The sequence below is a fragment of the Strigops habroptila genome, chromosome W (genome assembly GCF_004027225.2).
Source record: "Strigops habroptila isolate Jane chromosome W, bStrHab1.2.pri, whole genome shotgun sequence".
In the NCBI taxonomy this organism is placed as follows: Eukaryota; Metazoa; Chordata; class Aves; order Psittaciformes; family Psittacidae; genus Strigops; species Strigops habroptila.
The window spans coordinates 8,832,729-8,845,929 of NC_044301.2; the positions used below are offsets into that span (position 1 = coordinate 8,832,729).

At 45.3% G+C, this 13,201-nt stretch overlaps 1 protein-coding gene across 6 annotated transcripts in view; it reads right to left on the reverse strand.

Annotated features, from left to right (window-relative positions):
* Positions 1-13,201, reverse strand: part of LOC115619050 (uncharacterized protein KIAA0355-like) — a 48,803-nt gene that overhangs the window by 16,407 nt on the left and 19,195 nt on the right. For 4 of the 6 annotated variants that reach the window (XM_030511066.1, XM_030511064.1, XM_030511068.1 and 1 more), the window contains exons 3-6: positions 11,657-11,797; positions 4,178-4,273; positions 3,891-4,052; positions 2,747-2,905 (exon numbers count right to left, since the gene is read on the reverse strand). In XM_030511066.1, coding sequence (XP_030366926.1) covers positions 2,747-2,905; positions 3,891-4,052; positions 4,178-4,273; positions 11,657-11,797 — 558 coding nt within the window. The remainder of the gene's footprint in view (positions 1-2,746; positions 2,906-3,890; positions 4,053-4,177; positions 4,274-11,656; positions 11,798-13,201) is intronic. The other 2 variants (XM_030511065.1, XM_030511067.1) reach the window with 2 other exon arrangements.

Here is a 13,201-nt window from a genome sequence, read left to right on the forward strand (position 1 = left end):
TGCACACAGTACTCCAAGTGGGGTCTCATGAGAGCAGAGTAGAGGGGCAGGATCACCTCCTTCGACCTGCTGGTCACGCTTCTTTTGATGCAGCCCAGGATACAATTGGCTTTTTGGGCTGCGAGCACACACTGCTGGCTCATGTTCAGTTTCTCATCAAACAACACCCAGCTGGACATTAAGCCGTTGACTGCAACTGTCTGGGTGCAGCCATCCAGCTAATTCTTTATCCACCGAATGGTCCATCCATCAAATTGATGTCTCTCCAGTTTAGAGACAAGGATGTTGTGCGGGACAGTGTCGAACGCTTTGCACAAGTCCAGGTAGATGATGTCAACTGCTCTGCCTCTGTCCATCAGTTCCGTAGCCCCATCATAGAAGGCCACCAAATTGGTCAGACAGGATTTCCCCTTAGTGAAGCCATGTTGGCTGTCACCAACCACCTTGTAGTTTTTCATGTGCCCTAGCATGGTTTCCAGTAGAATCTGCTCCATGATCCTGCCAGGCACAGAGATGAGGCTGACTGGTCTCTAGTTCCCTTTGTTTTCCATTTTCCCCTTCTTGAAAATGGGGGTTATATTTCCCTTTTACCAGTCGTTGGGAACTTTACCTGACTGCCATGATTTTTCAAATATGATGGACAATGACTTAGCAACTTCATTTGCCAGCTCCTTCAGGACCTGCGGATTGATTTCATCAGGTCCCATGGACCTTAAGATGATCTCAAACCTGATCCTCTCCTACAATGGGCCCAAGGTCTTCATTCTCACAGTACCTGCATCTCCCTTCCAAGACTTGGGAAGCGTGGTCAGAGCACTTGCCGGTGAAGATTAAGGCAAAGAAGTCACTGAGAACCTCAGCCTTCTCCAAATCCAGGGAAGCCAGTTCTCCAATTTCCTTCTCAACAGGGCCCACATTATCCCTAGTCTGTCTTTTGTTAGAAACATACCTATATATCCTGGGTTCAGCATTAGCAGTCATTTTTCTCCTTCCTAGTAGCTGCTGCAGTGCTGTGTTTTCAACTTTAGTCTGGGAACAATGCTGATAACACACCAATGTTTTTAGTTGTTGCTAAGTAATGCTGACTCTGATCAAGGACTTTTTGGTCTCATGCTCTGCCAGTGAGGAGGGGCACAGAAAGCCGGGAGGAAGCAGAGACAGGACACCTGACCCAAACTAGCCAAAGGGGTATTCCATACCACAGCACGTCATGCCCAGTATATAAACTGGGGGGAGTTACCCAGAAGGCCCAGATTGCTGCTCGGGTCAGGCTGGGTATTGGTCAGCAGATGGTGAGCAATTGTATCCTCTCCCCTTGTTGTTTCCCTTATCATTATTATTATTGGTGGTAGTAGTAGTGGTTTTGTATTATACCTTAGTTACTGGACTGTTCTTATCTCAACCCATGGGAGTTACATTCTTCCGATTCTCCTCCCCATTCCTCCGGGAGCGGGGGAAGGAAGAAGGAGGGGAGTGAGTGAGCGGCTGCGTGGTTCTGAGTTACCAGCTGGGCTTAAACCACGACACTATAGAAGCCTTTCCTCTTATGTCTGACATCCCTGGCCAGACTCAATTCTATCTGGGCCTTAGCTTTCCTGACCTGATCCTTAGATTCCTAGACAATATCCCTGTATTCTTCCCAGGCCACCTGTCCTCACTTCTACCTTCTATAAGCTTCTTTTTTCCTTCTAAGTTTTCTCATCAGATCTTTATCCTTCCATGGAGGCCTCCTGGCCTTCTTGCCCCATTTCCTTCTTGTTGTGACACAACACTCCTGAGCTTGGAGCAGGTGATCCTTAAATATCATCCAGTATTCTTGGGCCCCCCTGCCCTCTAGGGCTTTATCCCATGGAACCTTACTAAGCAGGTTCCTGAAGAGGCCAAAGTCTGCTCTCTTGAAGTCCAGGGCAGTGAGCTTGCTGCGTGCTCTTCTCACTTCCCTGAGGATCCCCAACTCCACCATCTCGTGATCACTGCAACCAAGGCTGCCTTGGAGCATCACATTCCCCACCAGCCCCTCCCTGTTGGTGAGCACGAGGTCAAGCAGGGCACCTCTCCTTGTCAGCTCCTCTATTCCTTCCAAGAGGAAGTTGTCTTCCACACAATCAAGGAACCTCCTGGATTGGTTGTGCCGGGCCGTACTGTCCCTCCAACAGATATCAGGATGGTTGAAGTCCCCCATGAGGACAAAGGCCTGCAAATGTGAGGCTGCTCCTATCTGTCTATAGAGAGCTTCATCCACACGATCCTCTTGATCGGGTGGCCTGTAGCGGATCCCCACAGTAATGTCCCCCATCACTGTTCTCCCTTTGACCCTGACCCACAAGCTCTCTGTTGACTGATCACCTGTCCCCAGACAGAGTTCCATACTCTCCAGCCTATCATTGCCATAAATAGCTACTCCCCCTCCCCGTCTGCCTGGCTTGTCTTTCCTCAAGAGCCTATAACCTTTGCAATCCAACACTCAGTCATAGGAGCCATCCCACCATGTTTCTGTGATTCCAACAACATCATATCCCCATAGACACGCACACATCTCTAATTCCTCTTGTTTATTCCCCACACTACAGGTGTTTGTATAGAGGCATCTGAGCCAAGCTCCAAATAAAGCCAACTCATTGGCTGAAGCAGCTGAAGTAGCTCTGCATTGCTCTGAGCATTCATTACAGGTGCTGGCATCTAACTGGTAGTTTTGGGATGGATCGGTGCCCCTCTCTCCCAACCAATCTACTTCATAGTCACTTACCAGTCCAGCTTGGCCAAACAACAATTGTACAGCAGTTTTGCAGGCTCCTCGCCAAGTGGAAGGGCAAACCTGATTTAGTACTTCAGTAACAGGAGAGTCATCCTGTGGTGTAAGTCCATTATGGCATCCAGCTTCCTTAATCAACTGCAGCATTGTGTGCTGAAAAAAATAAACACTTTGTCATACTAAACGCACGATTCAGAAATGTTAACACCAATGCTTCCACATGTATTTAGCATTGTTGTACGTGCTTTTCTGACAACTGTAGCATCTGTTACCTCTGAACAGTCTTGTATAACTAGAAGAGCTCAACTGCAGAACAGAAATATAGAAGATCATCTCTGCTATTTGGAACACAATACACCTTCAAAATCATAAACCAGTATTTTTGCTTAACTTGCAGAACAGTTAAATCAAAACTACAAAGAGCACTGCAAAGACAACAGAAAAGCAGCATTTTGAGCTGTGGATTGTTTCAACTCTTTCAGGAACAAGGAACTGGGCTTATAAAATAAATAAATAAATAAAAAAAAAAGAAAATTCTGATTCAAATTGCCCAAATTACTTCTGAATGGATGGACATATTTTCCATTCCTTCATACTGAAATTACAATTAACTTCTGCACAATTTAAAATTATTTTTAATAATTGATTAAAGTTTGTAAAAAGACATTAAGAGGAGCTTTGTTACAAAATTTTTTTTTTTTTTTTTTAACATACCTCCCACCTCCCAGCAGTAGGCTGGGCCAGACTTATTTTGGCACCGAAGAAAATAAGTGCTCTGAAGTGCATCACCTGGTTAGGCCATCAGCGAGTGCTCACCTTCCCCTCCATTTCTGGATACCTAACCCATCTATTTTCAAAAAGTTCACAGAAGCTTCAATGCCTCCTAGATTTCTATGCTTCTCTCAGACAGAACTGAATTTGCCCAGGTGGTTAAAACATTATCAGAGGCAGGTGTGGACCTACAATGTTATCAAGATGTTGTTTCCACAGGAAGTCAGGCTAAAAATATGCACTTTTAAATACAAGTTTGGTACTGAACTTCTACTGCAGTTGTTCTCTGGATTTTAAGGAATTCAATTTATTTTTTATTTTTTTTTTTTTTTACCCTTCACTCCTGTGGTTAGATCCAGGTTATTACCGTTTTCAGCTTTAGGTTTTCTGCTGCAGACTCATTAAAGGATATTCCTTTCAGAAAATGTGATCCTATCTGAACAGGAACAGTGGGCAGTTCACACTGAATGGGCTGAGGAGAAGTCTGTCTCCTTCCCGTTTGCTGGGCTTCAGCTTCACTGCAACAGCCCTGGGACATAGAACAGATCCATTAGAAGAAATTAGAAAATCCTAATATAAGTCCAATTTATTTGTTTTAAATAGTTATTTTCAAGGTGAGGAGGGATGAAAGTGAACAGGTTTAGCAGATCCTACCTGAAGACTTGCTTCAATAGCTTTTGGGTTCAAGTGGAAGCCAGCCTTCATTGCATATTCACAATGGCCTAAACTCTCCAAAGCCACTTTGTAAGCCTGACATTAAACAAAAACTTGAGATAGCACAGGCATATCAGCAAGTAAGCAAGCAGTCATCATGTCTGGACACATATATAAGAATTGTTACATGGATTTACCCTACTCAGTTCTGCAGCATACACACATTTATCATATAAGAGTCCAATAGTGCAATTCTCAAATACCTCATGGCTGCCTGTGGTATATATTTCTCCAGTAATACACTCCTTCCCTATTTCATTCCTTTGCCCACTGACTGGACTACATTGTCGTGGTTTAAGCCCAACTGGTAACTCAAAACCACACAGCTGCTCAATCACGCCCCCCCCCTTCTCCCCCCCCCCCCCCCGGAGAGATGGGGAGAAGAATCGAAAGAATGTAAATCCCAAGGGTTGAGATAAGAACAGTCTAGTAACTAAGGTATAATATAAAACCACTACTGCTACCACCAATAATAATAACGATAAGGGAAATAATAATGAGAATACAAAACTAAAAGGGGAAAAGACAACAATAAACACAACTGATGCACAATCCACAAGCCGACTGATACCCAGCCTGACCCGAGCAGCAATCTGGGCCTTCCGGGTAACTCCCCCCAGTTTATACACTGGGCATGATAAGCTGTGGTATGGAATACCCCTTTGGCTAGTTTGGGTCAGGTGTCCTGTCTCTGCTTCCTCCTGTCTTCCCGTGCCCCTCCTCCCTGGCAGAGCATGAGAGACTGAAAAGTCCTTGATCAGAGTAAACATTACTTAGCAACAACTAAAAAAATCGGTGTTATCAGCGTTGTTCTCAGACTAAAGTCAAAACCACAGCACTGCACCAGCTACTAAGGACAAAAATTATTACACCTGAACAAATGACAGTATCCACCCTTTATTCCATACCATTCACGTCATGCTCAGATCCCAGTTTGTTTCAATATAGCATTGCTTTTTCTCTAATATAAATATATACACCCCCCCCCCCCCCCCCCCCCCCCCCAAAAAAGAGACAGATATGATTCCTTAGTCCATGGATCATCCCTATAAAATTGTTGAATTCATTAAGGCCATAATGTCAGGCTCCATCTCTTGTAACAGTCTCTCTGGGCAGAAGAAACAGTAAGTAGTATTGGATTGTTGACTGCTGATGACACCGCCGAAATCATCTGGTCACTGCTGAGCTTGTCTGGTTTCATCAAAGTTCATTCTTTGTTGGGGTGATGATCGGAGGGAAGTCAGGGTCAGTCGATGGTGACCTGAGGACAGTTCTGCTGCTGCTGCTGGCTTTTCCCATGACTTTCTTCTCAGCTGATGATCACGACAGCACAGATCTTCTCTTCAAAGCCCAGACTGGCAGAGATGGGCATCTAGCTGATGAGCTATAAAAGTGTTATATAGCAGGCAACAGCATACAACTGAGTTCATTGGCTGTTTTCCCCAAAAATCAAATCCCCTTGAGGTACACATCGGACTTCCCCATATTCCCTCATTACCCACCAGGTATATCCAGGTCTCTGAGCAAAAGCAACCCCATGAGTGGGTTTGCCTTTACCTGAAGCAGGAATAACCCAGACTGTCTTCCCCAACAAATTCTTTATGTGCACCACAGGAACTTTATCCCCCTCTACAGTACGTAAAAGTTCTGACTGGGCTGGGCCAGCCCTGTTGGCAGATCCCCTACTGTTGACCAACCAGGTGGCCTTTGGTAAATGTGTATCCCAGTGTTTGAAAGTCCCACCACCCATTGCTCTCAGTGTAGTTTTTAACAGCCCATTGTACCGTTCAATTTTCCCAGAGGCTGGTGCATGGTAGGGGATGTGATATACCCACTCAATGCCATGCTCTTTGGCCCAAGTGTCTATAAGGTAGTTCCGGAAATGAGTCCCATTGTCTGACTCAATTCTCTCTGGGGTGCTGTGTCGCCACAAGACTTGTTTCTCAAGGCCCAGGATAGTGTTCCAGGCAGTGGTGTGGGGAACAGCATATGTTTCCAGCCATCCGGTGGTTGCTTCCACCATGGTAAGCACATGGCGCTTGCCTTGGCGGGTTGGTGGGAGTGTGATATAGTCAATCTGCCAGGCCTCCCCATATTTGTACTTCAGCTGTCATCCTCCATACCAGAGAGGCTTTAACTGCTTGGCTTGCTTAATTGCAGCACATGTTTCACATTCGTGAATAACCTGGGCAATAGCGTCCATTGCCAAGTCCACCCCTCGATCACGAGCCCATCTATATGTTGCATCTCTGCCTTGATGGCCTGAGGTGTCATGGGCCCACCGGGCTAAAAATAATTCACCCTTATGTTGCCAATCCAAGTCCATCTGAGCCACTTCAATCTTAGCAGCTTTATCCAATTGCTGGTTATTCTGGTGTTCCTCAGTGGCCCGACTCTTGGGTACATGAGCATCTACGTGGCGTACATTCACAACCAGATTCTGCACCCAGGCAGCGATATCTTGCCACAATGCAGCAGCCCAGATGGGGTTACTTCTGCATTGCCAGTTGCTCTGCTTCCATTGCTGCAACCACCCCCACAGGGCATTTGCCACCATCCATGAGTCAGTATAAAGTAGTGGCCATTTTTCTCGTTCAGCAATGTCCAAGGCCAGCTGGATGGCTTTCACCTCTGCAAACTGACCTGATTCACCCTCTCCTTCAGCAGTTTCTGAACCTTGTCGCTGGGGACTCCATACAGCTGCCTTCCATCTCCAACACTTTCCCACAATATGGCAGGACCCATCAGTAAACAAGGCATGTTGCTTGTCACTTTCTGACAGTTTATTATACGGTGGGGCCTCTTCAGCATGCATCACCTCCTCCTCTGGTGACATACAAAAATCTTTGCCCTCTGGCCAGTCCATGATGACTTCTAGAATTCCTGGACGACTGGGATTTCCTATTTGAGCTCACTGTGTAATTAGTGCGGCCCACTTACTCCATGTAGCATCAGTTGCATGATGTGTAGACGAGATCCTGCCTTTGAACATCCAGCCCAACACGGACAACTGGGGTGCCAGGAGGAGCTGCGCTTCAGTGCCAATCACTTCTGAAGCAGCTCAAACCCCTTCATAGGCTGCCAGTATCTCTTTTTCAGTGGGAGTGTAGCTGGCCTCGGATCCTTTATATCCCCGACTCCAAAAGCCAAGGGGTCGACCTCGAGTCTCCCCTGGAGCTTTCTGCCAGAGGCTACAGGTAGGACCATTCTCCCCGGCTGCGGTATAGAGCACATTTTTCACATCTGGCCTGGTCCGGACTGGTCCAAGGGCTACTGCATGAACTGTCTCTCATTTAATTTGTTCAATGGCTTGTTGTTGCTCAGGGCCCCATTTGAAATCATTCTTCTTCCGGGTCACGTGGTAGAGAGGGCTTACAATCAGACTGTAATTTGGGATGTGCATTCTCCAGAACCCCACAACACCTGAGAAAGCTTGTGTTTGTTTCTTGTTAGTTGGTGGAGACATTGCTGTTACCTTGCTGATCACGTCTGTGGGGATCTGGCAATGCCCATCTTGCCATTTTATTCCCCAAAATTGCATCTCGTTTGCAGGTCCCTTGGCCTTACTCCATTTTTTGGCAAAACCGACCTTCAGAAGGATTTGGATTGGTTTCCTCCCTTTCTCAAAATCTTCACCTGCTGTATCGCCCCACATGATAACGTCATCAATGTAATGCAGATGTTCTGGAGACTGCCCCTGTTCCAGTGCAGTGCGGATCAGTTGAAGGCAGATGGTAGGGCTGAGTTTCCACCTCTGGGGCAGTCAATTCCAACCACACTGGACTCCCCTCCAAGTAAAAGAGAACTGTGGCCTGCACTCTGCTGCCAAAGGGATTGAGAAGAATGCATTGGCAATATCAATTGTGGCATCCCACTTGGCTGCCATTGACTCCAGTTCATATTGAAGTTCTAGCATGTCCAGTACATCAGCACTCAATGGTGGTGTGACTTCATTCAGGCCACGCGAGTCTACTGTTAGTCTTCACTCTCCATTAGACTTTTGCACCGGCCATATGGGGCTATTAAAGGGTGAGCGGGTCCTGATGATCACTCCTTGGCTCTCCAGTCTAAGGATCAGTTTATGGATGGGAATGAGGGAGTCTCGGTTGGTGCAATATTGCCACCGGTGCACTGTTGTGGTCGCGATTGGCACTTGTTGTTCTTCGACCTTCAGCAACCCCACAACAGAAGGATCCTCTGAGAGACCAGGCAAGGTGGACAGCTGCTTCATTTCCTCTGTCTCCAAGGCAGTGATACCAAAAGCCCATCTATACCCTTTTGGGTCTTTGAAGTACCCTCTCCTGAGATAGTCTATGCCAAGGATGCATGGAGCCCCTGGACCAGTCACAATGGGGTGCTTTTGCCACTTCCTCCCAGTCAGGCTGATTTCAGCCTCCAGTACAGTCAACTCTTGGGATCGTCCTGTCATTCCAGAAATATAAATGGGTTCCACCCCTTGAGAGCTTGATGGCATCAGGGTTCACTGTGCACCGGTATCTACTAGAGCCTTATACTTTTGTGGGACTGATGTGCCAGGCCATCTGATCCACACAGTCCAGTAAACCCAATGATCCCTCTCCTCCACCTGGCTGGAGGCAGGGACCCTCTAATAGCCATCATAAGATTCTCCACTTAGGTCTTGTAGAAAGGGATTAGTATTCCTTATCACAAGAACTGGAGTAAAATCAGCTCTTCCACTCCATCTAGGAAGCTGGTCACCCAAGACTGGAGCAGCAACTTTCTTGGGAGTATCATCCTTGACTGTTGCTCTCCAATTCACACACCTCTTCCTCCAGAACTGAGGTAGGTTTTCCATCCCACTTTTTCATGTTTCTCCGAGATCCCGCAGGTAAAACCATAGGGTGCACCATGGCGTACACCTCCTTTATCTTCTCTTTTGGGCAATAGGGTGCCTTCTGGTAACTGCTGAGATGCGGGTCTGTACACATGTGGAGCTGGACAGATCGTCTCTCAATTGTTTGAACTCCTGGGTTAGGAGTTTTTCCACAGCTGAAATGATGGAAGGGGTGAGATTGTCTTCGATCTCTCAGAGTTGACAAGTGACTTCATTCACTGTTGGTGGTGCTGCCGCCTCACTCCAGGGCATTGATGCCAATGAGTGGGCATACGATGATGGCGGACTCCGTGTAAACTTCCATGACGTGGGTCGCGTACATTCGACTTCATCTGGATCTACAGATGCATTTCTGGCATCTGGCCTATGATAGATCAACTCTAGAATGGCTGATTCCCTCAGGGACTGGATGCCTCTCTATCGTGGTCCACTTGGCTAAGTGACACATAACATCATCCTTGTAAGGATACCTTTCCTTCACGGCTGCCAAGAGCCACCTCCAAAGGCTGAGGGCTGGTTTCTCTTTTGCAATCGCTTTGTCAATTCCCCCTTCCCTAGCAAGTGATCCCAGCTGCTTGGCTTCCCTACCTTCTAGTTCGTGACCATTGGCCCCATCGCCCCAGCATTGGAGCAACCAGGTGATGATGTGCTCCCCTGGAAGATGGCTGAAATATTTTCTTATATTCCGCAGCTCAGTCCAGGTCTGGGGTCGCGAAGTTACCTCTTCCTCTGATTCCTAAATTAATAACTCTCATTCAGATGCCATCCTCTCTAGTACACGCATTGGGTCTTCATCTTTCTTCACTGCAGGGGTTGCTCTTTGTGCCTCTCATTTGCTTTTCCCCTTGCTTATAGGGGTAACTGATATTGGCATGGATTGGTCCTTTGGTTTAGCTGCAGTGTCTGTCACCGGTGTTGGAGTGGCTGTAGTGTCTGTCACTGGGGTTGGAGTAGCTGCTGTGCTTGAGGGTTGAGCAGCTGCCTTGTCTGTTGCTTTGCCATCAGATCCAGAGACATCTTTTTCCTGCTCCTTACAGAGTAGGGCTCTGTAGGCGTAGGCCAAGCCCCAGCACGTTGCTATGATTTGTCCCTCTTTGGTACTACCAGAATGACAGCACACCTCTTCTAACTGTTCTGCTAATTTTTCCAGATTTTGCACTTGTTCAGGGGTGAAATTCCAAAGCACTGGAGGAGCCAACTGGCCCAGGTGCTTGTCCATATGATCCCACACACCCTGCCACTCATGACTGTCCAGCCTCGGGGAAAATCTTGTGGTGGTCCTCTTAGACTGTCATTTAACATTAGACAAGACCCAAGCCTGACCCTGCTTAACTTTTGAGATCAAACCAAATTGGGCATTATCAAGGTGGGATTACCATGGGTAAAACACATGCTGTATTTGTGGCAATATGCTGATTCCCAGCAAAAGCAGCAGGCAGGTTTCAAGGGTATCCAAAGGCCATCCAAAACCTTTAGAACTCTCAAATGCTGCTGTAAATAGCCTGGTGGGGGAGTGGAGGGTGTGAGGAAATGTCCCCTTCATAGGTTGACCCCCGAAGGAGGAAAAAAAATACGTGTGATTGCTAAAAATTCCCATTACATGTCTCCCATAGTATAGAGATGATGGCCATGCTGAGAACACATGCCAGACCAGTTTCAAGATCAATAATTCTATTGTATTACAAGTCATTACCATAAAATACAGCGAAATAAGAACCTTAGCCCAGGCCTCAAAGCTGATAAACACCGAAACAGCAAATACTGGCTGCAACTGAGGTATGGCATGCTGAAACTCTGAGACCAAGCGCAACAACTCTGAGAGCAAATAAATCAACATTGTGACCAGTGACTATTAATCCAAAACAATGAATACTTATCACAAATACCATTAGACACACTCTGGTCAGATCTGTCATTATCTCAACCCTTTGGGCCCCACATTGGGTGCCACGAAGAACTGTCGTGGTTTAAACCCAGCCGGTAACTCAGAACCATGCAGCTGCTCGCTCAGTCCCCCCTTCTTCCCTCCCCCCATGCTCCCGGAGGGATGGGGAGGAGAATTTAAAGAATGTAACTCCCACAGGTTGAGATAAGAACAGTCCAGTAACTAAGGTATAATACAAAACTACTACTACTACCACCAATAATAATAACGATATGGGAAACAACAAGGGGAGAGGATACAATTTCTCACCACCTGCCAACCAATACCCAGCCTGACCCGAGCAGTGATCTGGGCCTTCCAGGTAACTGCCCCCAGTTTATATACTGGGCATGACGTGCTGTGGGATGGAATACCCCTTTGGCTAGTTTGGGTCAGGTGTCCTGTCTCTGCTTCCTCCCGGCTGCCCCTCCTCACTGGCAGAGCATGAGACTGAGAAAGTCCTTGGTCAGAGTAAACATTACTTGGCAAACAACTAAAAACATTGTTGCGTTACCAGCATTGTTCTCAGACTGAAGTTGAAAACACAGCACTGCACCAGCTACTAGGAAGGAGAAAAATAACTGTTACAGCTGAACCCAGGACATACATGCACATGAAAGCAGCAGACTTTAAAAACTACCTGCAAAGCACTGTCAATTTTCATGTTTAATAATTTGAGCTGATGTTCAGGGACTGCTACACTCTGTGAGCAGAAAAGTTGCTGAACTTCAATTCCTGCCAAACATCCATCACAGCCTCTTTCTCGCAGTCGAGATGTGGCCTGTAACGCAAAATAAAAATCCAGGGTAAAGAGGTTCAACATTAAACCAGTTCAAGCTTAATTAAATTTTAAAGAGCAGCAAAAAACACCCCACCGAGTTTAAAACATTATAAAGGAGATGAGAAGCAGCACCTGGTGGGAAGGATCCGGAGGAGTTTGTTTATTATAATTTATTAAATCTCTACTGCTACTTTGAAAGTACAAATCTCACGTAATTTGTATGGCAAACAGGCGTTGGCTAGCAACTTAATTCAACATTGTTTGCTGTTACTATTTCAGCTCCCTCTCAGGACTAAGGATCCTGTTACACAGGCCACATGATGACTCTCATTACCAGAGGAGGATCTTACCACTTCAACATAAAGGGTATTACTTGCCACAGAAAATACATTTAATCATGTGGACAAACACTCCTTTGTACACAAGATATATTTTATAAAATTAACGTTAATTACTGTGGTGCAATTTGAGAAGACCCACACAAGACTAAGATCAACTTAGCACAGCAAGAGAATAGCTTTATGTAATATGATTTAGAAAAATAAGAAATATGAAAAGCCACATATCTAGTTTTAACTGTAAAAAATTACACAACTGAGCAGGGTAAAACAAATAAAAAACCTGCTCTCAACTGCATTTAAGGCCTTGGAAAGAGCTTATTTTTCAGTCTAGGAAGGAGTCTTGCTCTAAAGCAGGATGTCAAAATTGGGGATTTTTGGTACTACAGCCAAGGGTCATTGCTTACCTCATTGACACATTCAAAATTACAGCATTTTCAAAGTGAAAAAAATCTTTAAAAGGGAAAATAGTTTTGAGTTACTGACAAAATATTGTTTTAAACTTTATTCTGAAACAGCAGTGTATTCTCTTTCAAGGAGGCTAGGTTTATATGGAAATAATGGATTGCCTTCCTCCACAAAGTCAAAATTTGGAAAGATTTCAGTATTTCAAATCTCCCTTCTATCAAAATGACTTGCATATTAGTCTATCTAAATTTTGAGAGATTTTATTTATTTAGAGAGCACAGATTTTTTCTTGTGCTATCCTAAAATCCCACACAAATACTTCAGAGTCATTTTAGTCAATCATAAAAATTGAGAAGTTTCTTCTATTTTTATTCTGGAACTAGGAAGAATCTGTATTTTTCTGTTCTCCTCCCCATGTATGTTTAATGAAGGATTTGATTAGTGTAATACTTCTATTACACTCTATTTCAAAATACAGGTTTTATTAAGAGAAATAGCTTAAGTGGGCTGTCAAGGAGGTATAAAGGAAAGTTAAGGTCCCAGATTCTGCAAACCCAAGTTTAATTTTAACCACATTTTAAATAAACTTGATAGCAATGGCAGGGCATTTCCAGAAATTGTAACAGTTTTAAGGAACTAAGTATATTAAACATAAAAT